General features: G+C 46.2%; 1 protein-coding gene across 1 annotated transcript; it reads right to left on the bottom strand.

Annotated features, from left to right (window-relative positions):
- Positions 1–109: 109 nt before the first annotated feature.
- On the bottom strand, positions 110–23152 carry LOC144099036 (beta-alanine transporter-like). Its single transcript, XM_077632050.1, has 10 exons — positions 22562–23152; positions 19066–19169; positions 13855–14009; positions 11571–11739; positions 11343–11469; positions 10587–10699; positions 8274–8488; positions 6293–6471; positions 2534–2697; positions 110–964 (listed from the first exon to the last, which is right to left on the bottom strand). The coding sequence occupies exons 1-10, from the start codon at positions 22967–22969 to the stop codon at positions 877–879; spliced, it is 1722 nt and encodes a 573-aa protein (XP_077488176.1). The 5' UTR covers positions 22970–23152; the 3' UTR covers positions 110–876.
- Positions 23153–27555: the final 4403 nt, after the last annotated feature.

The raw sequence follows: 27555 nt of genomic DNA, 5'->3' as shown, positions 1-27555 counted from the left end.
AGTTTTGAAAACAAACATAAGGCTGTCAATACAAATAATGAAATGAAAGCAACGCTTCGCTAAACATGGCAGCGCACTCTTAGCTGCAGTGAACTATCGATACGGAACAATGGCGTCCATGTCTGCCATTTTATTCGTGCGTCACTGTTAAAGGTCTTCTGGATGATGAATGTCTATCAACTAAGCGGGCTTGGCAGCTGTAGTGCGCTCTGTAAATGCAACACGAGTCACAATGATACCTCATCTTCACTGCAACAGCTCAGGTCACAATATGCCCCATGCTGGTTCCAAAGCGAAGGTCAACTTTGGTAAGCAGAAAGAACGAGGAAAAAGGATCAGAAATTTTTCACACTGATGTCATTAGTTGCATACATTTATCCCGGAGGATAAGCGCTGCATTATGAACTTGAGTAAAAACTTCGATTAGCGGTCTTTCTTTGTCCCTGTTAGTTGGCAGTTGAAGTCTAAGGCAACTTGCATGCCCACAGTCAAGGAGTATTTGATGAAAGTCCTTAGATAAAGCCGAAAGTGTATTTAGACATAGCACAGACTTTTCTGTCCCCATTTTGAGAAAGGAATTCATACTTCGCTTTTCAGCTAGGTCCTTGTAGGCGCTGTCTTGCGATAAGTCTGACGATGTCTTGACATAGGTCATGTTCCCAAATGATGGATAACAGTTAATTTGAATCTAGTGTTACGCTTGCAGAACGGTACCATGAACCATGAATGGTACCATGTTGAATGCCAGGGCAGAGGGGGTAAAATTTGTTTTTCCTCTCGTCGTCTCGAAGGAGTGGCATGTGCTATAGCTTGTGTCTTCCTAACTGGGGTTATCCTTGTAGAAGATGCTGCAGTGCTTGAAGCGTTTCACTGCGATCATGCTTCATCCTGCAAGGCCTGCACTTCGACTGATGTCTTCTCGCCGTTTTCTTTGCGATGTCGAGACTTCGAGGACTCTTCTATCCTGTTGGAAGAAGACATAAGCAGACGTCTGGTTACCATGCACATACCTGACTTTAATCCTGCCATCAATGCCAGGCAAAATGAGAGAATCTCTTCTAACCCTTCCTGTTCAAAGCAAATGTCTCGCCATCCTCAAACTGCGCATTCTTCGACGCATACACATCAATACGGTCCCCACGAACCCCTGTTATTTCCTTTACCGCCCTCATCCCTATCTGCACGCCCTAACTGCTCACATCCCTATGCTTCTCTGGAACTTCCCGTTTGCTCCTGCCCCGTTTCTATTCAATGTCCCCATTGTTACATCCCTCTTCGCCAATGACGTAGCGAGCCTGGCTAGCGTCCAACTAGCTGGCGGACTTGTTGGCATTGATGAACATTGCGCAGGATATCCTTGAAGCTTATTGCTGCATCGCAATACAGTTCTTTCTCTATCTTTCTGTTAATCGTATTGGTCGCGCTCGCATTTTCACTGTACAGGATCCATAATAAGGTATAATTAAAGAGGTTTGAAGCAATTGCCCTTTTCAAAGGTGCTGCCTTTGTCAAAAGTATGTGGACCAAAGGATTTGTTTCCATGTTGTGTATAGGAGGGGAAACCTGAATATTGAGGACAAGAGTGTCCCGCAGCTTTAAGAGACGTGCAACAATGAAGATGCGAAACGAGCCCAACTGCATGGTTCAGACTGGAGCCCGGTTGGCTGGATAATTTTGCCAAAGACTACACGTGTTTGTGCAGAGTACTCCTTATTAAGGGTTAAGCATAAGCACATTGCCTTTTAAAACGACTGTGATAGCTTCCTCCAGTGGCATGCACTTCAGACCTGTACCTGTGCATGCGCTTAGTTTTAGAAGGGCTTTAGCCTTGACAGAAGTTTGTAAGGAATAATTTAAAGAATAAATTTAGCTTGTAAAGACTTTAATTACGCAGTAAATCACGCACTTTCTTGCTGATGTGTCCCGCCGAAGCTCCTAGCATCGTTCAAGCAGTTATCCCCAAATTTTTTTTTCTCTAATTACACCGTTCTAACGGATCCATCCACAAAAAACTAAAAAAAATATTGCCACGCGAATAACTGAAACGTTTCAGGCAACGTTTGTGCACCTCAATGCTTTATGTAATTTGGTTTGACGTTTTCGCTATGTTGTACCTATATCGTATGAGTATTGCGGTGGCTCTAAACGTTTGCACCCTTTCACAAACCTTTGCCATTGACTTATGCGCTCCAGTGACTGGTCTGATGACTGAAAACAATAGCTTACACGCCAGATGAGGAAATGTGATTATAGGGAGAGCAAAGTGTCTTCCTACGTAGTTTTGAACATTTCTGGTAAGGTCCAAGAATAATGTAGCCAGGAGACATGCACTTTGGAAACCATCGCGAGAGGTGCTGTCAGAAGAAATGACGCGAGGAAAAGTAATAAGATAGAAAACTAGAGAAGGAGAAAACAGAGAGTGAAGGAAGAAATGTGCTTTAGAAAGACAAAACGCCGAAGAAAGCGGTGATGGAAAGATACCATTATAATAACTTCAGTCTGTGGCTCACTCTAAACGTAGATCGTCCCTCACCTGTTGAACGAGAAGAACTTCTGGTTGGCGCCGAACCTCTCGGCTTCCTCGACTGTCTGGCAAAGCGGGTAGCCCTGGGTCTCGGGTAGCCAGGCTGCCGCGATCCCGGCCGCCGTTGTCAGCACCGCCAGGAAGAGGAACGGAATCCAGGCACCGTACCTACCCTGTGTAGTGACGCAAACGGTTATCATAATCGAGTGCTAATGGACACCTTTTGCGCAGTTTCCATTAGAAACTTATTAAGGCAGTTGGATATCGTTCAAACGATATCCAACTAGCCCAAGTTTCTGCCTTAATAAGTATCATTTCTAGTACAATGGGCCCTTTCTTTCATCCTGTCCTACCCCAGAATTTTCCAGCTGTGCTCACCAACTACATCGCCGTGGCAACGTGCCGCGCAAGAATGTGTTCCTTTGCGCTCAAGAATCGGAGTTCAAATTCAATCTATTATAAAGTTCGATTTGTGTTCATATTTGGGATGCTTTGCAAGTTTTCCCATTAAGTTAGTCGACTGTGCTATGCTAATGTGTTCAGTTGTTTGTGTGCGATTCTTCTGCCGCTATTGAGCACCCGAGAGACGGGGAAGTTATCTGCTGGTGTGATTAACAAAATTCGCCCATGGTTTGGAGGTGCAGTTATGATTGCCTGGAAGAGAATTACAGATTTACTCGAAAAGCATAGAATTGAAGATTTCAGCAACTAATGAGACGAATCTCAGTGGCGCAATATAACACATCCAAATGGTCAGCCTTTATGCACAGAGAAATAGCAAGGGTGCTTTCAAGAATGTGCGGTTCTTCGTGCAGCTCGATTTTTGTTAAAAAACTCATACATACGCAAATTATGCTAGCCTGCCTATCCGCAAGAAAGCATCATTGTAGATTAAGAGAACAGGTGTAAAAAAAAAGCGATCTGCTGAAAGAACAAGCACTTGTTGCCGACTTAAGAGGTGCATAGCTTGATTTGAAGAACAGCAATTAAACCAGGTAGAAAAATTAATACGGAAGCACGAAATGCCGGAACGGAAAAATATACTCGTAAGCAGTCAATGGATCCACAAGAATTCGCCAGGTGAGACATTGTACTACGGTAATGAAAAACGCAGTCACTGACGTTTCGGAGACGCTGCTGATTTCGTGAGCCGCCAAAACAGTTGGACTTCGTCAGTGACTGCATGTTTTATTAACATACGCTCTGAAATGAAAAAAAGCAAGAAGCATTAAGAGAGGAGGCAAAAATGTATGTGATTATCATCCGTTCCGCTACAGCTGTGAGACTCGTCTCCATCATATGACCTCCATCTCATCCCTTTTCCGAGCACCCCATTACGACATAGACAGCCGTAAAATGCTCACTGCTTTAAGAACAAGCGATATTGCGGCTTTACCCAACAGTTTTCCTCGCACAGAATCCCGATAACTGAGTTTGTCGTAAATTCTATTAACTTCTCCGTGCATCTCCTTCCTTGCCTGGTCAGCATCTCCTCCCTCTGTTCCAGGTTTCGGCTCTCACTGTAATTCAGATGACCTTCCATCCTTGCTATTGCTGGAAACTAGCATGTAGGTGCAAGGGAGCAGCGGCGCAACTACGACAACACAAGAACGAGAACGACACATGCTCACTGAGAATAACAGATTGTTGTTGTGAGTTGATGCATGTTGCAGCACCTCGCCCAGCAATGTGTTATTATGTTGCGATATTTGTTTATTTATTTATTTACGACATACTGATAGCCTCATTTGAGGTTATGACAGATTTGGGACATAGTATAGCACAGAAGGAGCCAAAAATGTGAAAACAGTGAACGAAAAAAACAGATAAAAAACCCAACTGTTAATCAGAACATCGAAGAAGAGTCTGCAAGTTGTGAGTGAACAAAAGAAATAAAATGAAAACAAAGATTATGGCACTAACTCGAGTAGAAGTAATTTAAGAACAAATCAAGTACGAGTGCATGTATAAAAAGTCACTCAGAGTCAAAAACAATACTACCCAACTTGCAATAAGCACTGGCTACGCCTGCTTCGGGCGCCATCCGCAATCAAGTTATGTGCGACGCTACAGAAAGATAGGGCTTAATTCAGGACGACGTCGACGACTAAACTTCGGGATCAGAACTTAAATGCGTGCATCCAGATACTCCATTCCAAGGTGCCATTCCGGCCCTGTGCTTTTTGAATTGTCGCTTGTAGGTTCGGTGCGTGGTACAAGCCTATGCTTAGAACCTCTGTCAATCGCGATAGATGCGCACTCTGAGATCCCGAACTTCCATCATCTTTAGGTTGAGCCTTTGTACCAGAAGTTTGAGAACTACTATGATACAACCAGTGCAACGAATGAAGGCGCGGGTGACGCATGCGTTATATCAAAACAAAGCCAGCATATTGACGTTTCTGTTATGTTTCTGTCCGTTTTCGTCAGTTGTCACTGGCCTTGATATCGCAATGGCCAGTATGTCAACGTAGCAAATGTTTTCAAAGGAACAGAACCGTTTGAGAGGAATTGCTACATTACATCGTTGGAAGGCCTGTGTATCATGAGTACTCTTTACGCGTCCCGTTATTTCGCCTCTTTGCTTCAGGTTGACCTTTTCCTCAATATCAGAGCCGGTGAAGGACTTAGCTTGCTGCTGCGCGCTCTATCATTGAATGCGGCAGCTGGCAGTGCTAAAGGGGAAATAAATGAACCCAGAAATTAACGATTTACAATGAACGATCGCAAGTTTTTTGTTGTGGGAAGGAGTTCCTCGCTGCGCCGCTTAATATGCTCATGCAAGAATTAACACTGCATGTTCGTCTACCATTTATATTAACTAACTCGCCCAGTTTTGTGCTTCTATAAAATAAGAGTGCAATGCCACTGTCGTTTGCTCTCAGGGCTCGTGCAAGAGCCCTTACAAAAATTTCCTTAGACAGTCTGTAGACTGTTCATATATAGACATTAAAAGCGGACAACTGGGCTAGTTGGTGATCTTTAGATTCAATGCACATGGTAACTAGCGCTTAAGACAAGGACAGAAGAAAGAGAGACAGACACCACGAACGCTAGACATCAACTGATTTTATTCCAGACAAACACATTCAATATATAGGCAAACGTGTTCAACGGATTACACCCTAAAGCGCATGTGCAACGGCACCTTCTCGTTCAGGAAATGTAATTCTTTGGATGACAAAGTTGATGTCTAGCGTTCGTGGTGTCCATCTTTCTTTCTTCTGTCCTTGTCTTTAGCGTTAGTTACCATGTGCATTGAATCTAATGTTCATAGACATCTGTCTATAAAGTACATAGAGTGCCTATAGAAAAATCCTAGAGAATAGTCTATAAGCAATACAAATCAATAGACAGTCTATAGACGATTTATAGATTTTTGGCCATACACTTTTAGTAGGCGTTTGTTTATAAACAGTCTACCCGCCGCGGTGGCTCAGTGGTTAGGGCGCTCGACTACTGATCCGGAGTTCCCGGGTTCGAACCCGACCGCGGCGGCTGCGTTTTTATGGAGGAAAAACGCTAAGGCGCCCGTGTGCTGTGCGATGTCAGTGCACGTTAAAGATCCCCAGGTGGTCGAAATTATTCCGGAGCCCTCCACTACGGCACCTCTTCTTCCTTTCTTCTTTCACTCCCTCCTTTATCCCTTCCTTGACGGCGCGGTTCAGGTGTCCAACGATATATGAGACAGATACTGCGCCATTTCCTTTTCCCCAAAACCAATTATTATTATTATTTATAAACAGTCTATAGAAGCGGCATACATACCAAGTAAATGACGTGAGGCACGGACGCGGTAAACATGGAGGCCAGGGCGGAGAGCACGCCCACCGAGAAGGAACGCAACGGCGTCGGGAACAACTCGTCCGACTGCTGGTACATCATCATGTACGCCGCTGTTGTGGAGAACTTGGCCACGACCGAGGAGATCAGGTGCACCGCACCGGCTGCGTCACAGAGGGAAGAGAAGCGTCCTTCTACATCCGTCAAGGTCACCTCGTAATGAAAAAAAAGCCCAATTAGCACCTAAATCATATCCAGCTACGAACTTTCCAGTATGAACGTGGACGAACTTGTACAAATTTTTGTTTTTGGTACGGGTAGTATTTTTCTTAATAGCAGTGACCGTTACTGGAGTGCTTCGAGTACAGCGGCAACATTCTCGACCTACAGCGATGGCCACAAAGTGCCTGGAAGGTCGTGTTGGCCTTGGAACATTTCAACTTTTCAAACCAGCGGTAGGTTGTGATTCAATGGCATTGAAATTTATTACGTATAGCCGCCCTCCTGCAATAGGACAGAATGACTGCACAGTCTGCTTCAAAGTTTCGGCTCTTGAGTTCACGTCCATGTCGTGAATTAAGTTTGATTTGGTTTATGGGGCTTAACGTGCCAAAGCGACTGAGGCTATGAGGGACGCCGTAGTGGAGGACTCCGGATAATTTCGACCACCCTGGGCTCTTTAAAGTGCACTGACATCGCACACTACACGGGTCTATAGCATTTCGCCTCCATCGAAAGGCGACCGCAGCAGCCGGAATCGAACCCGCGCTTTTCAAGCCAGCAGCCGAGCACCATAACAACTGAGCCACCGTGGCGGCAGTCATGAGTTTAGGGCACAGCCATCTGTTCTCGTGTATAAAGCAGCAATGATGCAGTAAACAACAATGGTAATAAACTGGCTTTTGCAATTAATTGTTCTGCCCATGTTACCAGCGACATACGGCGCTGCAGTATGCATTGGAGCAAAAAACTGATGGGCGACCTATTGTGTATGTGTTGATTTTCTTTGCCATTTAGTGTAGTTTTCTTTGGTAGTGAAAACACAAACACAAATTTTGGCTATTTGAACGAGTTATGTGCACTGAGGGCTCGCTTTGCATGCAAGCTTTTCGAAAACGCATGCATTTTGGCGCGATGTATGAGCAAAATTTGTTGTGTAACAGCACCGGGGCAACTGCGTTTTCGAAATTATAAGAAAAAAAACAACTGATAAGAATACTACTTACGGTGGGCTAGACGCCTCAGTAAACAAGGAGAATAACAGTAATATGAAAAAATTTAACTATTCAGTAATTTAGTTACCAGCCTACTAAAGTCAACAAGTCTTAGCTGTATTCTGACGCGCTACAGCGCTGACAATGCCATGCCAATAAAAATGGCTCTTGTAGCTCAAGAACTTTATTTTTAACAACTGCCGAACATCTTGGGTGAATCATTCTGTATGAGCTCGTTGGGAGATATCGCGGCGTCATCGTGGATTTCTGCGGTGCTTGTGTATGCTCGTGGACTTGTGATACGGAGCGCGCTTGCCAACGACAACGTGGAAATGTAAGAATGTGAATATTTTACGAGGAAAGAAAAACCGCAGAACACTCACTCGCAGTGGACACGTCAACCACGCAGTGAGAGAAAGTATAAAGGGAAGAGCGAAAGGAGGAAGAGGGGATCAAGAATAGTACTGGAGGAGGGCCCTGGATTAATTTCTACCACATGATGCTCTTAAACACGCACTGACACCGCATAGCAGATGAGCGTCTTTTGTTTTTCGTCTGCATCGAATCGCGGCTGGCGCGGACTGAAATCGATCCCTCGGGATTGCGCTCAGCTGCCGCACGGCGCTGCCGCGGAGCTGCTGAAGAGTGTCGAAGTGTGTCTGGTGCTTTCTTGGAGCCCATAGCTCGCAGTTAAGCCTTCGCTCCGGCATGCACAACTAGAAGGCTGGCAACAGTGGCAGCAGTGGACTCACACGAAGGTGAGACCACGGCTGCCCAGCATGCGGCAGACGAGAGCAGCATGAAAAAGACGTTGGTCCAGCGGCGGCCGAAGCGGTCCATGCTCCACCAGCCGACCGCGTTGGCCGGAAACTCGACCATAGCCAGGTAGAGGAAGCTGAGGAACTCGTTGCCGCTCAGGTGCGTCACGTTGATGTGCAGGCCGCCGTAGACGCTGCTGTTCGCCGACCTGGGCACGATAGAGGTAATAGATGGGGCCGATATTATAGCTGGAAGTAAATAGCAGTAAGCGTACAATGATCGGTATCAATTCTGCTGATCACTTATCCCGTGGTTATCGCTGGTGTCGTTTTATTGGCGAGTGCGGAAGAGAATAATTGTTCACTCTTGAATACCAATAAGAGCAATAATAAAGAAAACACCGGAAAGAACTTAAAGATGCATTAAGGGCGCCATTCATCTATAAAAATAAAAGAAACAAGAAATAAGCTTGGCCCCTCTCACTAGAGGTGAAATTTTTCATCTGCACGAGAATCAGACGCCCCTGCCATATTGCTTGTAACTGTACAGTATGTGTTATATTTTCAGAGAACACGACAGCGCGAGACCCTGCGCACGGCCGACTGTCAGTGCCGCGCAGCCGTGGAAGCTGGCGCGGGAGCGGAGAGCTCCAGAGGCTTAGCCTTAAGCGTGTTTGTCGGAACATGAAATAACAAGCACAAAATGAAAGTGGCATTTCACATTGACAGACTGTGTGCGCATGAGTCGGCGCTCCTAGAACATGAACAGCATTTAATAATAATAATAATTGGTTTTGTGGGAAAGGAAATGGCGCAGTATCTATCTCATATATCGTTGGACACCTGAACCGCGCCGTAAGGGAATGGGTAAAGGAGGGAGTGAAAGAAGAAAGGAAAGAAGAGGTGCCGTAGTGGAGGGCTCAGGAATAATTTCGACCATCTGGGGATCTTTAACGTGCACTGACACCGCACAGCACTCGGGGGACTTAGCGTTTTGCCTCCATGAAAACGCAGCCGCCGCGGCTTTGGTTCGAACGCGGGTGCTCCGGATCAGTAGCCAAGCGCCCTAACTACTGAGCCACCGGGGCGGGTTGAACAGCAGTTGCAAAAATCACTTTTGGAAAGGCTACGATGCTCGTCATACCACAACTGGTCGCTACCCTCGTTTCAACAGAAATATTTCACCACTCCATGGAAGATTGTAACTCTTCTTTGGGGCGTGCAGGCGTGAACGTCTGTATCAGCAGTGCCCAAGTGCGGCATGTTTTACACAATAAACAAGAACGGCATTTCAGGTATAAGAGCTGCTTGTCGCGCCTCAAAAGTCTGCTCTTGCTAACGGGCACATACTTTAGCTGAGAATGCGGTGCATGTAGTGAACTTTATTAGTTGAAATTTGCACCTGTTTCTGACCAACGGCTCGATTTTTTGCGAAAAACAATAAACTTTGAATTAGGCAGGTGCCTTGTGCCATAACGTACTGTGCCAGCGTCATCAGTAGATTTTTGATGTCATAGGTAGTTCATAACTCAGTTTTCAAGACCACTCCATTGTGTATACTTCGTAGCATGCTTTCTTTTACGCTATGCGCGTAAAAAAATTATTGGGCCACTATCTTTGCAGAAGAGCGCTGAAACTTCCCACCGAACACGAAAACAAGGCACTTGTTCGAATCGTTATAAGCAAAAAGGTCAAAGGTGAGAAGACAAGCGAGCTCCTTGCAAACACACGTCGAGTGTCAAAGAAGTTTCCTGGATAGTGCGACGCATTGACGAGACAAGTATTTTGCTGTAATCTCAGAACCGAAATTACCACTGTAATTTTTCTTGCCACGAGTAACTGCGCTGTATATAATTTGGACGCATTTTTGGCGGCTTCGATAATTTCTTATAACTATACTCAACGCATCCATTTATTTTATACATTGACAGCCAACCACGTTGCTTAAAACCGCCGTTGATCTTGTTTGCTTGTTTCTTTGCAAATATTGAGGAAAGCAGTGTAGTGACGGTAGTGATGACGAAGTCTGTGCAGTGTGTCTTGTAGACAATGGCAAGGAAGGAACCGAGAGCACGAGTGTGGGTGTCGCGGCAACAGCATATTATAGGGATTGTCTCACTAGTCGTTTATGTATGCATTAATTTTTACAGCAGGAGGAGCAATCAGTAGTATTTTTATTCGGTAGAAAAACAATTTTCCCTTGGGCCTTATCTTCGCCTTAGTGACACCACCTGATAATGATGCACTTTTTTGTATCTTGTATGCCTGCGGAGGTTGCGAGACGGAAATAATGGCATAGTGACTCACCACACAAGCGTAAAAATCAGCAGGTACTTTCTCATTTTGGGCTTGGTGATCAGGTCGAGAATGGAGCCAGATTTTTCCACTTCTTCTTCAGCGCCGATGCCTTGCAACACTTGCTGAAATAGATAACCCGTGGCAATTTTAGTGCGTACAGTACAGTTAGGAACACGGACTCCTTTAGCAAGTGTTGTTGTCGGGCTAGATAGATCATTCGTTGCTTCTAACGCTATAATCATTTCTATGCACACAAAAAACAGAACATAAAGGAAGACAGGACAACAGATGGAGGCTTAAAATACCAAAAGCGTGGTACAAAAAAAATTAGTCTTAAATATAGTCGGATAAAACTCAAGAACACAGCGAATTTTCCCCGACAAAAGACCCCCTTCCAGCCAACGGCGTCGGACATTTCTCATTACCCTGCTAGCGTAGAAATGCAGGGAGTGGCAGATGAATGGAGATAATCCCCTCCCTTCATAAAAGGGGATAGTTTAGTTCCCTCTCTGCATTGTCGCGCTGCTCCCTGCATTGCCACTCTAGCAAGGTCGTGAGAATTGCCCGCCACTATTGGCTGGAAGAGGGTCCTTTGACAGGGAAAAGTCGGTGCGTTCTTGAGTTGTACCCAATTATATTAAAATCTATTTACGAACTCAAAAACAAAAGTGCTAAAAATGCTACCCTCTGGAACGTGACTGTTCATAAAACACCTTTGAAACTGGAGGTAGTGGTATCGCCGAAGAATCGGCCAAGTGCACTCACCTTGAGCTTCTGGTCGAGGTCTATCGGGGGCTCAACTTTGTTGCGAGCGGCAATGTTGCGCAGTATGGCCGAGGCCTCGGGCAGCCGGCCCTGCGACAAGAGCCACCGCGGAGATTCGGGGATGATCCTACAACGAACACGTGCGGCCCATGAAGGACGTTATACGGAGGCTCAGCTCACTGCCGAAGCCACGTGGGCGTTTTAAGTGAGGGATCACGAGCAGCTCACTTGAAGTACAAGAGAAGCGGCACCGCGCACGAGGCGCACACGGTGGCCAGCATCACCCAGGTGCGGCTCAGGTAGGCGACCAGCGGCAGCAGGCACATGCCCAGCGTCCAGCCCATGCACGCCACTCCAAGCATGAGGGTGCGCTGCTTAACGCCGACCAGTTCCAGCACTGCATGGAGCACACCCGAGAAACAGCACTGGCTTAGTGGGGGCGGGAGATGGTCATTAGAGCAGTTCAGACACCAAACTGAAGGCAACAAATAACAGTGTTTCTGTGCATACAAGAAAGCGTACAGGCAAGCGCCAAAAAAAGCAAAACTTAACACATATTTTGTTTAGATTAAAAAAAAAACGCTCGAAAGACGTAGGTCGACTTTCAGAACGGATCGCTAGCTGCCTCAGCATGTCGTTTGAAATGAGCTTCATATTTTGGCCTCTTTCGGTTAGCGTCACCAGATTCAATGCAGTCGGTTGAGTTGGGTCCAATATTCGGCTGCTGAGGCTACGATATAGCCCGTGCAATTGTGCTGAAGCATGTTTGGAGGAAAGACGGCATTGTTGTGTTGTCCCATTTCTCACGATGTTCCGCGACCCCTACTCGAAGAAATTGAAATCAAAAACTACCGCGAACTTATGTGGCGCTGAATTATTCGTGTATGTAGATGAATAATTGTGTTGGTAACTGACACCGTACTCAACGTCTGCCCCTCTCTCCTCCCCGCCTAAAAAAAAATGTAATAAACTCCGACCTACAGATTGGATGCTTCGACGTAGTGTTATAAAAAAGGCAGAGCATATTCTCCGAACTGCGCAGGAAATACTACGCCGTACGAAACGGACACAGTGCTGCGAAAGTAAGCAGGTGAGCACCGCAAGTGGTGTAAAAAAAACACCACAAAGAAGGGTTCAAAAGGACACTCGAACGGGCGGGGCTTGGTGTAAAAAAAGAGCGCAGGTCCTCGCTGTGCTGAAGCCTGATGATGCAGAATACAGCTTGGCGACACTGCTTTACCTAATGGTTCCGTTCTTCACCGTACAATCCAGGTGTCACTCTTTGTGAAACTGTTATCATGCTTTACCTTTTGACTGTTACACTCTAACCCCCCCACAGACGAGCATAGACCATTCGAAAGGAGTCCGCATCTTCTGGAGATCTCCTGGAGCCGTCCTGTACACTGCCTTTTTCTTTCTTTCTCTCTTTCTTCAACCCTTCCCTTAGTGGTTCAGTGCAGGCCACGGCCTACATGTTCTTGAGAATAGGAGGGTAGCCTAGTAGTTTACGACAGAAAACTATAAACACTCTTTGCTCTAACGCTAAAAATTTGCCTTTAGACACTTGTAACAGTCCTGTGAGTATATATATATATATATATATATATATATATATATATATATATATATATATATATATATATATATATATATATATATATATATATATATATATATAATATTTTTTTTAATGCAGCCGCTGCGGTCGGGTTCGAACCCGGGAAATCCGGATCAGTGGCGTTCGGCTACTGATACGGAGTTCCCAGATTCGAGTCCGACCTCGGCGGGTGCGTTTCGATGGAGGCGAAAAGCAAAGGTGCCCGTGTGCTGTGCGATTTCAGTGCACGTTAAAGATCCCCAGGTGGTCGAAATTATTCCGGAACCCTCCACTACAGCACCTTCTCTTCCTTTCTTATTTCACTCCCTCCCTTATCCTTTCCCTTACTGTGCGGTTCAGGTGTCCACCGATATGTGATACAGATACTGCGCCATTTCCTTTCCCGAAAAAAAAAACAATTTTCATTTTTTCCATCTCACGTTTTCCGCGGTCGCGTTCAGAATCTGATATCCTCCGTGGGTTCCTTGATGCTATGGTGCCTCAATGTGTGTACGCCTAGCACCAGCTCAATTACGCCAGTTCGCTTTGTAAGCGCAGTTTCCTGGCGCTACGATATTGCTGCAAGCAGCAGCTGATTTGTATATGTGCACCAAAAACGCATATCTGCAGTAAAAATGTACTGTATTAATGTATGTCGCTAGAGGTTGTCTGTGTCATGTGTAGCAGTCAGTACTCAGAGCTTTGTTAGTACAGCATATGCCTGCGGACGAGGAAAAATATAAGAAGAAATAGAGGGGACGAAAGAGCTGCTGTCAAACATTGCTACGTCCGCGTCTCTCTCTATGACCGCTTTCTGTCACTGTTTGCTGAACGTGAGGCCACAGACCCCCCCCCCCCCCCCCCTCTCTCTCTCCCACAGTGCATGCACACCTGTGTGCGTTTTGTGAGACTCACTAATGAGGTAGGGCACCTGCTCGATCTGCGGATTCAGCAGCGCGTTGATGAAGCACATGACGATGAAGACGGTGAAGTTGGTGGCCAGCGCGGTGCCGAAGCCCGCAAACACGGCCACCGCTGCGATGGCAAAGAAGATCGGCCTGCGGCCGTATCTGCAACGAAACAAACATACAAATAGAATTTGTTTCTTGATCTCGGCAGGACCCCGCCTCTTTTATCTTTGTCTCTTTCAGCTCCCTGATTTTCTACGTGGGCTACTGAAATACTGGTCGCACCGACTGTGGTCCTGATTGTTTCATACACTGATAACCACTATAAGTTACGCGATCCAAGAACAAGTTCCGAAGGTGTACTGCGAGCGCTAGTTGTACATGTGTTACTCCAATAGTAATGAAACTGCTGTTAAGTGGGGCGCAAGATCTTAAGCAGCTCCACCTATCAAACAATGGCGGCAAAAAAGTGAAGTATGCTTGCAGAAAAGGCACTTGTCATCATCAGCTAATGATTATTTCCGCATGGTGATGATGTCATTCCAGCAGTCAGGAGGACAGGGCTTCCAAGAGGAACTCTTTATTGGGGCTCACTTACATCCGCAAAGCACTGAACGGAGAAACCCCGGACAGAGAAACTCCAGCAACCCCTGGACTGAAAATGTAAATTCTGGAGGCCCATTTTTCTGTGTGGACAGCACCGGAGGATACGACCGGGATGGCCGCAGTGGAAGCTGAACATAAGGAGCTGTTCGGGGGTCCTGCAGAGGTCTGCTCTCTTTGGTGAGGTTTGCTGAAAACTGGTTTAGCGAGCAAACGTGCCGGTGGGCGATGTGGTCGCTGGGGTGAAACATGGACTCCTGGCGCGGGACGTCATTGGCTGCGTATCGCGCCGGCGTAAGCCATGGCGGCTGGTTCCAATGTAGCCGCAGTTGACGGGACGTGAGGCTGCAGAGGCGATAGGAACATTCGGCTCAGGCCTTAGCGAATGATTTCCCCAGTAGCCTCTCGCAATCTGTCGCTTTTTGTCATCGTAGTGCCCTGTGGCTCTCTCAGAAGACATGCAGCTCGTATGCCCAGGGTCCTTGGGATGGTTGATGCCACAGTGGTGAAATCGGCAGCAGTTGTCAGTGGGTTGCATACGCTGTCGGGGAACCCAAGTTGCTTCATGGCGCCTCTTATGAAATGTTTCACCTTATTTTCTTCGGCCTTCTAGCGGTCTTTCCTTCGGAAAGCGTGTCATTTGTTCAGCAGGGGCAGTCGCTGTCTCATTCGTATGTTGCATGCGAGGTTGCAGCAGAACTTCGGCTCGTTCTTTTCGGCTGACGCTTGTAAATGTCAAAACATTCCCGTTTAAGTGCGTCCCACGTCGCCAACGAAGTTTCACGATTTTCGTACCAGCTCAGGGCAGAGCCTTGTAAGGCACAAAAAGAAGTCTTAACTTTGCGAGATAATCCCACGTGTTGAAAGCGGCCACACGGTTATACTGGTCAATCCATTCTTCCGGATCCTGCCAGGAATGCTATTGAAGGTTGGGGACTAACGGGGCGTGTGAGAAATGGTTGATGATGGTATAAAAGGCATAGTTTGACATAGAAGTTGAAGCTTCCTCTTGTAACAGGTAACGTCCAAAAGTGGTCTGTGCTCCGGTGGAAAACATTTAGGTCGTCGGCTGGCTTGGTGGATGGGTGACCCGGTGGAAACGAAAGAGATCTGGTGTCACGGCTTGAAGAGAGCGTCCTGAACATGAAGGGCCACCTAGCATCTCCACTGGATGTCACGCGGTGCTGAAGACCGTTAAGCAATATGGAAGAGATTGAAAGGTTTCCAAAACAAACTTCATCGGGCTGACTTGCACCCGCAAAGAACTGAACAACTCGGCGGCGGTGATAGCAGCAAACATCCTCGGCTGTCGTCGAAGCACAGAATCTCCGCCGCTCTCGGCCGCGCTACCTACAACAACGTTGAAGAACGTAGAAGTATCTGCGCTGGGTTACAAGACATTCCAGATAAGTCTGGTCGCATCTATCGTCACAAACAAAGCGATGAAGCCGCGTGCCGGTGTCTTTGAGCATAAAGAGAGAGAGAAAGGTCGCTGGGAAGGCTGGAGTTAAAAATAGAACATTTTTTCCGTCACTAGATTCAAACACTTGAAGTCAAGACTGAAAAGTACTGCGTGAACATAGTTTGGAATGGAATAGTGATGCAGGCTAGCCTCAGAGACCGACGCTCAGAAAAGTAACTTGAGGTCACCGCACTTTGCTTGCTAAAAACGACCTTTAGTTGCAGTAAAGTCGTGCCTGTTTCATATGGACACTTTCGGCCCCGACCGAAAGTGCCCATAAAATGAGGCGTTCGTAATAACGAATACTGAAGAAAAGGAAAACAGAAATTACTAAAAAAGCACTTAGGTGCTTGCCAACGTTTCAACAAGAGTTTCTCTTCGTCTGGACAAAACGTTCGTCATTGGTGGGTTTTAAATAGGGTCTTCACTCCGGTGGGGGGGGGGGGGGGGGGGGGGGAGGGGTGATAGGATGGGAGGATAAGAGAGCTTTTCCCAGACGAAGACAAGTCCTATTGACGGGAGGTTCGCGAGCACCCTGAGGCTTTCCCCTTCCTTGTTCACTTTGTGTGTTAAGGAACCATGCGCCTGTCGCCTCTGTTCCATACACTTAAAAAGCACTTAGTTATTTGTGAATAAGGTCTGCTTCTGTGCACAGTATGGGAAAGTGAATAGGAAATTAGGCAATGTTGAGAGCTCCGAAATGCATTGTGCTAATCGTCATCATGCTGAAAAGTATGTAGTGCAGTTTGAAGCTCCTAGTGGTCCATGACGCGCGTGATGACATCTCATGAAGTGATGATGTACCTCTTACTGCGGATGCTCACATCACTTGCATCTGCAGTATGTTTATATAGCCTGAACTTCTTCAAGAGCTTCTTTCTAAAAAAAATTAAAATTCGTTTTGTTGCCATGCATCAAATGCGCGAGATGAAACTGCGCACCTTACTACTATAATACACAAAAGCCCAAAACAAAAGAATGGTCGCCAGCTAAGGCGCTTACACTTTCGCATTGCCTTACGCTGATGCTGTGCGCACAAAACACGGGAAAGGCACCATATGTTCGGGGTGGGCAAGCTTTTGGTCCGACCACTGTCTATGTTAACGCAGCAAGAGCACGCAGCCAAAATGGGTTCAGTGCATTTTCACCCTGTACATTCTCTGGACAGCGAGTTTACACATTAACGAGGTGAAGATATATTATAAATGTCTGGTGTCCAGAAAAGCAGTCCGTGATTCGAGTCGTTCATATTTACGGGGCGCGATTGTAGATCTGTTTAAATTTTTGACGTTTATTAGCTTATAAATGCTCAATTTAGATTGAAATAAGCATATTTTTGATTAGAGCGGGGAAATCTATCGATAAAGTCCAATTTCAGAATGCCCATGTCTCTATATAGGGACAAGAGCCTTTGTTTGTTAACACAAGCGAAACAGATTTTCCAGTAGTATTTTTGAGCCTGAAAACAGAAATTCTTGTAGTAAAAAAACAGGACTTTCTGTAGTATTGTGCAGTCTCCTATCTTAACGACAGAACCAGGTCCGTCGCAACAACAGACAACTTCACAAAAATACATAAAAATCTGTCGTAACGACAGGATACAAAGAATTCTCTTGTATTTTGGGACCGGCCGGGTCGTATTTTTCAACAAGTAGTTTTGCCTAGTTGCACAGTCACGTCTGACTGATACTTGACTGGCCAGGTCAGTGCCACTCTGCTGACGTCATTGTGTCACAGCAGTTGCAAGTACAGCTGAAGAACAGATCGTGCTGCGTGGGTCCTGTGGTTTCGGCCTTAATAAGCGATCTAGTCTAGCTACGCGCTGCAATTTATTTGGACTGGACTTCGATGCTTGACAGATATCAAAGTCTCTGCTCGGTCGAAAGCGAAGAGAATATTTTTTTTTTCAGACCGCTAACAAATGCGGTGCATAGAAAGAGCAGGTGACAGCGCGACAGAGTGCAGTGTGCAAAGGAACCGGCTTTATGGCTTTTGTTCTGTTTTTAAACTTAAATTGCATCCCTTCCTTTTATTTTATTATTATGTTTCCCGTCTTTACCTTGCTGCAAGCTCCAGCAGCGACGGGCTTGTCGTATTTCCGTAGCTTGTCTGAGTTTGCGTCACCCCCTTTGTGCAATAACAGAGCATCCGTGCAGCTGTTACTCTCAGGCGAGTATTATGACACGCATTATTTGAAAGGTCACCGTGTACCGCGGCACTGCTTTTAGTTTGCCCCGGATACTGAGGTGCACTTTTGTCCTTCTTTGATATGGTGGGTTAAAAATTAGTGAGGCTATGAAGTTTCGCAGTTGGCAAGTATAAAGTAGCCTCTGATGGCTCAAGACAGCGACAACACAATTGCTTGGAATAGCTTTTGCCTTGCGTTCAAGTTGCCAGGCTCGGACTAAATTAAAGTTGAAAGGACGGCCATTTAATATAACATATAGTTACTGCGTCAGCTGTGTGTGCAAGAGGGAGACGAAGAAAGAGTGCGCAAAGAATATATGTATCTTGGTCATGTGATCTCGTTATATGATGACGTCATGTCGTGCGTACGACGTCCACGAGGTTTCGCGGCGGTGGTCTGCCTGTAATAGCTTGCGTTGTAAAAAGCACTAGAAGGAAGCAGACGAAAAGGAGGGGAATAAAAACTTGGGGGACATTTAAGTACAGTTTAATACTATGACGCTATATTGTCAAAGGTACCCCACGATCGCTTGGGGGTCCCCCTGGCGCACCCATTCACGGACATCGACACGCTCGTTGCCATCAGACACTGCTTTATTGCATCATCGCACATTTACTTGGTTGCGCTAATTACTGATCCTAATTCAGTTCTAGTTATTTAATTCGCCCACTGTGCGGTGTGAGGTGCTCGTACAATACCTCCATTTATCACACTCTACGAACTTTTTTCAGACGTGTAGAGGCCCTGATTCCACTTTATCACCTTTTTTTTTTCCAGCAAGACTGTTTTTCGACGTCACCGCCCTCTTGACCAATCAGGATTTTCTAGTCGCGGCGACGCCGGCGCCAGGTTTTCAGCCGAACGGGATCTCTAACGCTTTCGCGTTAAGAAACGACCAACCAGCAGCGCTAAACAGGACATTACGAGTAGTAAGCGCCAACCGTTGTGCGCTCGGAAAAACTTGCCTGTCAGCCATGGCACCAATGAATACAGTTCCGATGATGCTGCCCGCAGTGCCAACAGAGTACACCAAGCTCGGGAGATGACCGCGAGAACAGACCAGGTCCCACTGCATTTCGGGAAGAGCATTTTTGCACGTTACTTCCGGCAAAGCTTCCAAATATTAAAACAAACAAAGATAAAAACAAACCAGCGAAGCATTGCAATTTTCAATGCTTAAGTGCGTGTAAACATCTAATTATCGAGTCGTAATAGATGGATTACGGCGTGCTTTTCGCCTACGACTGCTAAATAATTTACAATAGAATTTCTGGCTCATGCCGTTTCGGATTAAACAGCCTAACGATAACCGCGCACATGGCCATCGTATACAAGTCATTGCGAAGCATGAAGCAACTGTACTATAATCGGTGCCTGGCCATGTTAATTCGCTGCAACGCTAAAGCCAGCTTGCCTCAAGAACTGGAATGACAGAAGTGAAGAAGAGGCTATTATAGGGCAGTTCTTTCATGTCTCACGTGACCTCTACGGAACCTTGACGTTACAGAGCTGTTGAAACTGAAACCAAAGCAGCGTGCGAGAAAAATTCGATTACAAAGTATCAAGCGGTCGTAGGCGAATACCATGTAGTGACCCATGTATACTGTCTTACGCATCACTGCAAAGAAGAAAACATGGCACCAGAATTAGGTATGTATACTCCTTCGGGTTAGACGTGAGGGTAAAATTCTCGCAATATATGAATCCTAACGGGGCAGATAATTTGCGTGAAAGTTTTTCGAACGTGTACGTGGTCTGAAAACTTAGCACTAATGTAAAGCGCGCCACTTCTGGGAAAGATATTCGTAGAAAAAAAACCGACAGTCGCCGCATATTCCAGCCTCGGTTATTGTGAAACAACTGGGGATGTAGGGTTAGGAGTAAAAGTAGTGCATACTGAGCAATCATCGATTGAACTGGATTGGAGCGTCAAGTTTTTGCCGTTTTCGATAATCAGAAGCAAGGCAGAAGTAAACGCGGAAGGAAAGATGGTTGCAGATGAAAACAGTACTGCCTCTAGGAGGGGCCGCGATGCGGTGGTACTAGGCAATTTGCCCGAAGCTCATGTGGTATGCATTACTTTTGCTCCCGACTGTACTCCACAGAGCCACGGCGGAACTGCATTGCGACGCGATATGGTGCTGCCTATGTTAATGCTGTAGTGTACAGCGCACCAAATTATTGAGGATAAATGGGGATAAACAACAACAAAATAATGAGGATAAACGACAACAACAGGAAACAAGTTTTGTTTGTGCCCTATTGCGAGGTGCCTAATTTCGTTTGCCCCGTGACCAGAACGTGTGGCGGTGTCATTGGAAGAGCCCTTTGCCGCCGCCAGGGATTTAGCTTGGTACTCCGTAATCGTGAAAACATAAGTGAAGCTTAAGAAGCTCAGCATGCATCGTCTCTTACGCTAATATCGAACCCCTTGCAGAAGTTACTGCAGTGGTGTGTTTCAAGGGCTGTGTCATCTCTAAGCAGCTTGAAATTTTGACAGTTTAGAGCATTTTCATGAGAGAAAAAAAAAGACTAGCTACAGATCACGAATACCAAGCCTTGTTTAATGAGTTATGAAGGCGTGCTGTCTACATCCAAGTTATTGCAGCGAACGTGACAGTTTTTTTTACCTATACTTGTGGTCTGTTCAGCGTGCGTGATGTCTTGTCGCGCACCTATTACACAACGGTGCATATTTAGGCTGGCTGGGAACGACTTTTTTTCCGCACCTTGCTCGGCTGTCTAGAAAAAGCTTGATTCAGCTCAGTGGCAGCGGCTTAATGTAACTTGCCAGCGTTTGATTTAAATTCGATTTTGGGTAAAGTTCCACAGTCGGTCAGTGCTCCCTGACACAGCGCAGAGGAAGAGACAAAAGTCAACGGCAGCTGAGCTTATGCGAACAACTCCACTGACGTTGATTAAAGTAAAATTGAGCCTGCTCGAAAACGAAAGCGCCAAGCGCCGAGCGCCAAGCGGCGACCAAAAGATGATTTAATTACACTGCTGTACTTTTTTGGCATGAACAAAGCGAAAAATTGATGGACGTTTTAGGAAAGAGGGGCGAAAGCATTTATACGAATTGCCACAAACAGGTTGCTCTAACGCGCGCGTAAGCAGCAACACAGCGCACGTCTAGTTTTTACGCGACAAAGTATACAGCTCGTTAGGTTGAAACGCCGACGCCGTAGTAGTAGCCGACACCACGTGTCGGAAATGTTCGGGGGCTGCGTAAAAAGAAATTTTATCATGGTAATTTGTAGTTCTAGTGATTGATCTTTAATTGGCGTGTGGTAGCCGATGGCGAATTAATAAAATCACTCTATTTAGATGATTAATTAAAAATATGAAAAAATTAGAAAACGACGGTTCAAAATGCTCACATTGAAAGAGGCAATGCTTGATGATGGTAACTAAGAAAATTTATATTTGGCGATTGATCAATTATTTTGTTGAAAGAATTGAAAAAAAAATGCTTTCAAAGGTGTTTCCAACGGGCGAGGCGTCGCGCCACACGGACTCCCTGGCAGCGCTGCAACACGCTGTCGCGTTCCGCTCTTAAAGGCGAATCTTAACCGTCCTCCAATTGTTATTTACCGTGCTTGAGGATATGAAAGTAGCTCCGCGTGCCTTCCCTGAGCAGCATAATTGAAGTAAAGAGAGGGTCGACGTGTAAGAAGGGCAAACTAACTGGCCTTGAGGCAGCAGCGTCAGGGATACACGCTTTCCAAACAAGTTTTCATCTGGCATAATAACAAATTTCCTGCACGCGTACATTCGTCCTCTGTGTAGGAAGCAGCTGGCAGCGTAGTACACTCGATGGGCGCGTGTCTGTTTTACGAAGGCGTTAATGCGAAAAGCCGAAGCGTTTTGATGGGACAGTGACTAAAGCTTACACTATGCGGACCTGCAAAGCAGGTCATTAGGGTAGGTTTACGGGTAGCCACGAGTGTGCACGCTTCAGGTTCATGCAGCTTGCTTATTCGGAAACAAATTGGCGCTTCAACTCTTAACTGCGCTTACACAGTTTTTGGTAGGAAGAAAGTATAGCTTGCTATCTTAAGGAGCGCAGTAGAGAAGCAATATAGCTCCTTCAATGCTTGTTATTTGATTAGCCATCAGTTCACTGAAGGTTTTCGCGAAAACATACGTACGAGAGAAAAGGCCTTGCACAAATGGAGAACAGAGGGTGCGAGAGAGACGGATATTGTTGTTTTAATGGGAAGGACTGCATAGTTTGCAGGAAAATTATTCCAACTGCCCTAAATAGAGACATGCATGAAAGGGCAGTATGAAGCAAGTATACTCGTTTTGTGAAATATACGGAAAACTAAATGGTTGCAGTATCATCTGTATTACTGGAAGCCGGAGGTCTACGGCCGTATTCCATGATCGAACCCAAGCCATCATTTAGAAGTAAAAGATACAAACACTTCCTTATAGCCACGATGCTCACTCTATTACCTTTGTCACCACCGTCTCTTCATAATCCAGGTCGTCGTAGCGAAAGAGTTCACATGGCTTCCTCTGTGCGCTTTCATTCACAAACAACGACGCGTTCCACGACGCGCGCGCATCTCCTACGGCATCCAGGAGGCGCTGTGTCGTCGAATTCACATCCAACAGAGGCAACATGGAGCACTCGTCCTCACTGACCACCAGCCTCCGGATCACTCCCACTTGGGAGGCGTTCAGGTCCAGGGCATCCAGCTGCGGTACGACGCACCGGTGATCGGGCCTCGACAGGAGAAAGATGAGGCTCATCGTGAAGAACGGGAAGAGCATCTGCGAAGGCAAAAGGAACATCCACAGGAGGAGCTTCTGGAACCTGCCGAATCCTCCCACCTCTTCGATCACGTCCTCAAACTCCATTGCTAGTGTATATGTCTTTTTTTGCTCTTCCCCAGTCTCTGTCCTGATGGTGCCGGGACGGACACTGAAAAGTAAGATGACGGGTCGTGGGTTTCGAGCCCAGCCTTATCGAGACATGGAACCCGAGCAGAGATGCATCGTAGGGGTCTAGCGCCTATTTCGTTGCTCGCGCCTGCTGGTATCGCTGCCAGCAGCGAAACCGCGAAGATAAGTGAGAGGGTGCGAAGAGGAAATGGAGGGGGCGGAAAACCTTGGGCTCGATATTGGCCGGCGATGTTGTGGCGATAGAGACGCGCCATATAATAAGCGTTCTTCTGTATGTCCCTCACAGAGCGTTTCTCTTTGCCGACGCGAGTAAACCAACCACTTACTGGCGACAAACATTATTGTCGCCTTCTTTGGCAGCAGCTGTGCTGTTCATGGGTGGCGGTGTTTACCCGGTCGGCCGGATGGTCAGCTTGCCAGTTGCATGCTACTATTTCAGCGGAGAGTTTGAAGGATGCTTCACTCCCGCCACCGGTTGGCCCGGTATTGCACTACCTCCGGGAGCGGCCTTGTCTTTAGCGCGTCTGCACTACCCTGTTTTTCTATCCCATCTTTCAACTATCCTACTATCTGCACGTGGTAGCGATTGTGGCTCGGCTTGAGCCAGTGAGCAGGCCTGTGCACTTTCCTTTCTTCCTGGCAACAACAGACAGACAGACAGACAGACAGACAGACGGACGGACGGACGGACGGACGGACGGACGGACGGACGGACGGACGGACGGACGGACGGACAGACAGACAGACAGACAGACAGACAGACAGACAGACAGACAGACAGACAGACAGACGGACGGACGGACGGACGGACGGACGGACGGACGGACGGACGGACGGACGGACGGACGGACGGACGGACGGACGGACGGACGGACGGACGGACGGACGGACGGACGGACGGACGGACGGACGGACGGACGGACGGACGGACGGACGGACGGACGGACGGACAGACAGACAGACAGACAGACAGACAGACAGACAGACAGACAGACAGACAGACAGACAGACAGACAGACAGACAGACAGACAGACAGACAGACAGACAGACAGACAGACAGACAGACAGACAGACAGACAGACAGACAGACAGACAGACAGACAGACAGACAGACAGACAGACAGACAGACAGACAGACAGACAGACAGACAGACAGACAGACAGACAGACAGACAGACAGACAGACAGACAGACAGACAGACAGACAGACAGACAGACAGACAGACAGACAGACAGACAGACAGACAGACAGACAGACAGACAGACAGACAGACAGACAGACAGACAGACAGACAGACAGACAGACAGACAGACAGACAGACAGACAGACAGACAGACAGACAGACAGACAGACAGACAGACAGACAGACAGACAGACAGACAGACAGACAGACAGACAGACAGACAGACAGACAGACAGACAGACAGACAGACAGACAGACAGACAGACAGACAGACAGACAGACAGACAGACAGACAGACAGACAGACAGACAGACAGACAGACAGACAGACAGACAGACAGACAGACAGACAGACAGACAGACAGACAGACAGACAGACAGACAGACAGACAGACAGACAGACAGACAGACAGACAGACAGACAGACAGACAGACAGACAGACAGACAGACAGACAGACAGACAGACAGACAGACAGACAGACAGACAGACAGACAGACAGACAGACAGACAGACAGACAGACAGACAGACAGACAGACAGACAGACAGACAGACAGACAGACAGACAGACAGACAGACAGACAGACAGACAGACAGACAGACAGACAGACAGACAGACAGACAGACAGACAGACAGACAGACAGACAGACAGACAGACAGACAGACAGACAGACAGACAGACAGACAGACAGACAGACAGACAGACAGACAGACAGACAGACAGACAGACAGACAGACAGACAGACAGACAGACAGACAGACAGACAGACAGACAGACAGACAGACAGACAGACAGACAGACAGACAGACAGACAGACAGACAGACAGACAGACAGACAGACAGACAGACAGACAGACAGACAGACAGACAGACAGACAGACAGACAGACAGACAGACAGACAGACAGACAGACAGACAGACAGACAGACAGACAGACAGACAGACAGACAGACAGACAGACAGACAGACAGACAGACAGACAGACAGACAGACAGACAGACAGACAGACAGACAGACAGACAGACAGACAGACAGACAGACAGACAGACAGACAGACAGACAGACAGACAGACAGACAGACAGACAGACAGACAGACAGACAGACAGACAGACAGACAGACAGACAGACAGACAGACAGACAGACAGACAGACAGACAGACAGACAGACAGACAGACAGACAGACAGACAGACTATTTCAGGGTGTTCGATGTAAAAATAATAATAATAATTGGTTTTGAGGAAAGGAAATGGCGCAGTATTTGTCTCAGGTATCGTTGGACACCTGAACCGCGCCGTAAGGGAAGGGATACAGGAAGGAGTGAAAGAAGAAAGCGGTAACTGTCTCGCTTCTTTAAAGGTGATGACTTTGTTGAGGATGAAGCTATAGACGAGAAGCAGTAACTGGTATTTTTCCTGTATGAATTCGACTAAGAAAGGGCACTTACTGGAACTAATTATACACTTGTTTATTTTCCGTCGCATGCCATAAAAATGAGCTACTAAAGCTACTAGATGCGCATTTTTGTCAGTAAAGTGAACAATCTAACACGAATACACTGGTGTGGCGAATATACGAGCGGCAGCTGGTTGTTGCGCAAAATACTCAACCGAACTTACGGAAAAACCTTCCTGATCCCGCGCCTTTCATTTCTCGCGCCTCACGCCTTTGCTCCGCTTCACGGGCGGCAACTTGGAGGTTTTGGTGAACCTCACGTTTCCAATCGACATCGTGTTCTCACCTTGCACGCTTTTAACACTGCATAACACTGAACTGAATATCGTATCAGTTACGCGCCATGTTCCTGGTATAGGTTACTGCAAGACGCGATGCCAATTCGCCTCGCCCGTGGCTCTGCTTTCGCCGCGATTGAGCTGACACATTGGCGCATTTGATCTCTGCATTAATTGAATTCAGTTGAAGTTTACTTCCATCATATCACATGACACTGGAAGCACGAGGGAAAAGTTCCCAACGACCACTTGACAAAGCTCCACGCTCTCACAGTGGCATCACATTAAAGTGACAAAACAGTGCAGTGGCAAAAAAAAAACAATTAAAACAGCAATGACAGTAATACCTCATTAGTTTCGACGAAACTGCCACATCGGTGCGCTGCGCAGGAGCGGGACTGTATGCAAGCTCCGCAGCTTTCTGCGCCAGCGCCGCACGCCTGTCATTGGTTGCCAATACCTGTGATGATCCGTGAAGTCTCGCCCTGTAGCACCACTTCTCATCCGCTCACTTGACTCTTCCCTCTGATCTCTACTCTCTTCCCTCCTCCCCTCTACTGTGTCTCCTGCTCCGCATAATATATATTGTTACGGGAATATATATTTTTCGGATCCCACCGGCGGTATGGTTGTTTTTTCTGCTGCTTGATAAGTAATTTTCTTTAAGCGATTTATTAGTCTAAGTAATATTATCGCAATGATAATCACAACACATAAAAAAAACCTTCCCCTATGCACCTTGGTTTCGGTGACTGTTGGGTCCCTTCATAAGTTTGTCAAACGGGGCCCTCATTACCTAGTCTGCTATATATATATATATATATATATATATATATATATATATATATATATATATATATATATATATATATATATATATATATATATATATATATATATATATATATATATATATATATATATATATATATATATATATATATATATATATATATATATATATATATATATATATATATATATATATATATATATATATATATATATAAAGGGTAGGGAAATGAGGGGCTCGTTTGACATGCATATGAAGGAAGACAACAGGAACCGAAACCAAGGTGCATAGGGGAATGCTTCCAGCTTTAATTGTTCACTTGTGGTGTTGATCAATGGGAAAATAATACTGATTAATATAGGATATACATAGGATGGCGGTCACGTGAACGCAGACGCTCTGGCGCAAAAACTGACGTGGACATCGCGAAATCATTTGCGATTTACAGCTCTCTGCGCAAATGAAAATCAAACGACAGGCTCAATGACAGCCGGCTTTAGACGATGCTGGAAAGAAAGGTGAAAGAGCAGAAATAAACCTTTCTGATGTCGATGATTGCGTGCATTTGCGAAGTTTTACACTCAGCCGCACTGATTCAGTCACAGCAATGCTGAAAGAGTGTTAGTTAGAATCACTAGAAGTAAGAAGAACAAAGCAGAAATTGAAACTTTTTTTTCTGATAATGAATGATAAAGTCAAAGTTAATAAACATCACTATGTTACACCTCCCCTGAAGCGTTGCCCTCGGAAAAATCACAGTAAGGTATTACAACCTATTATTACACGTACTGATGTCTATCGCTACTCCTTTTTTCCCGATGCTGTAGAA

This window comes from Amblyomma americanum, chromosome 7 (assembly GCF_052857255.1).
Source record: "Amblyomma americanum isolate KBUSLIRL-KWMA chromosome 7, ASM5285725v1, whole genome shotgun sequence".
Classification (NCBI taxonomy): Eukaryota; Metazoa; Arthropoda; class Arachnida; order Ixodida; family Ixodidae; genus Amblyomma; species Amblyomma americanum.
Note: the sequence above shows the minus strand (reverse complement) of the source record. Positions and strands in the feature narration are given on the sequence as shown.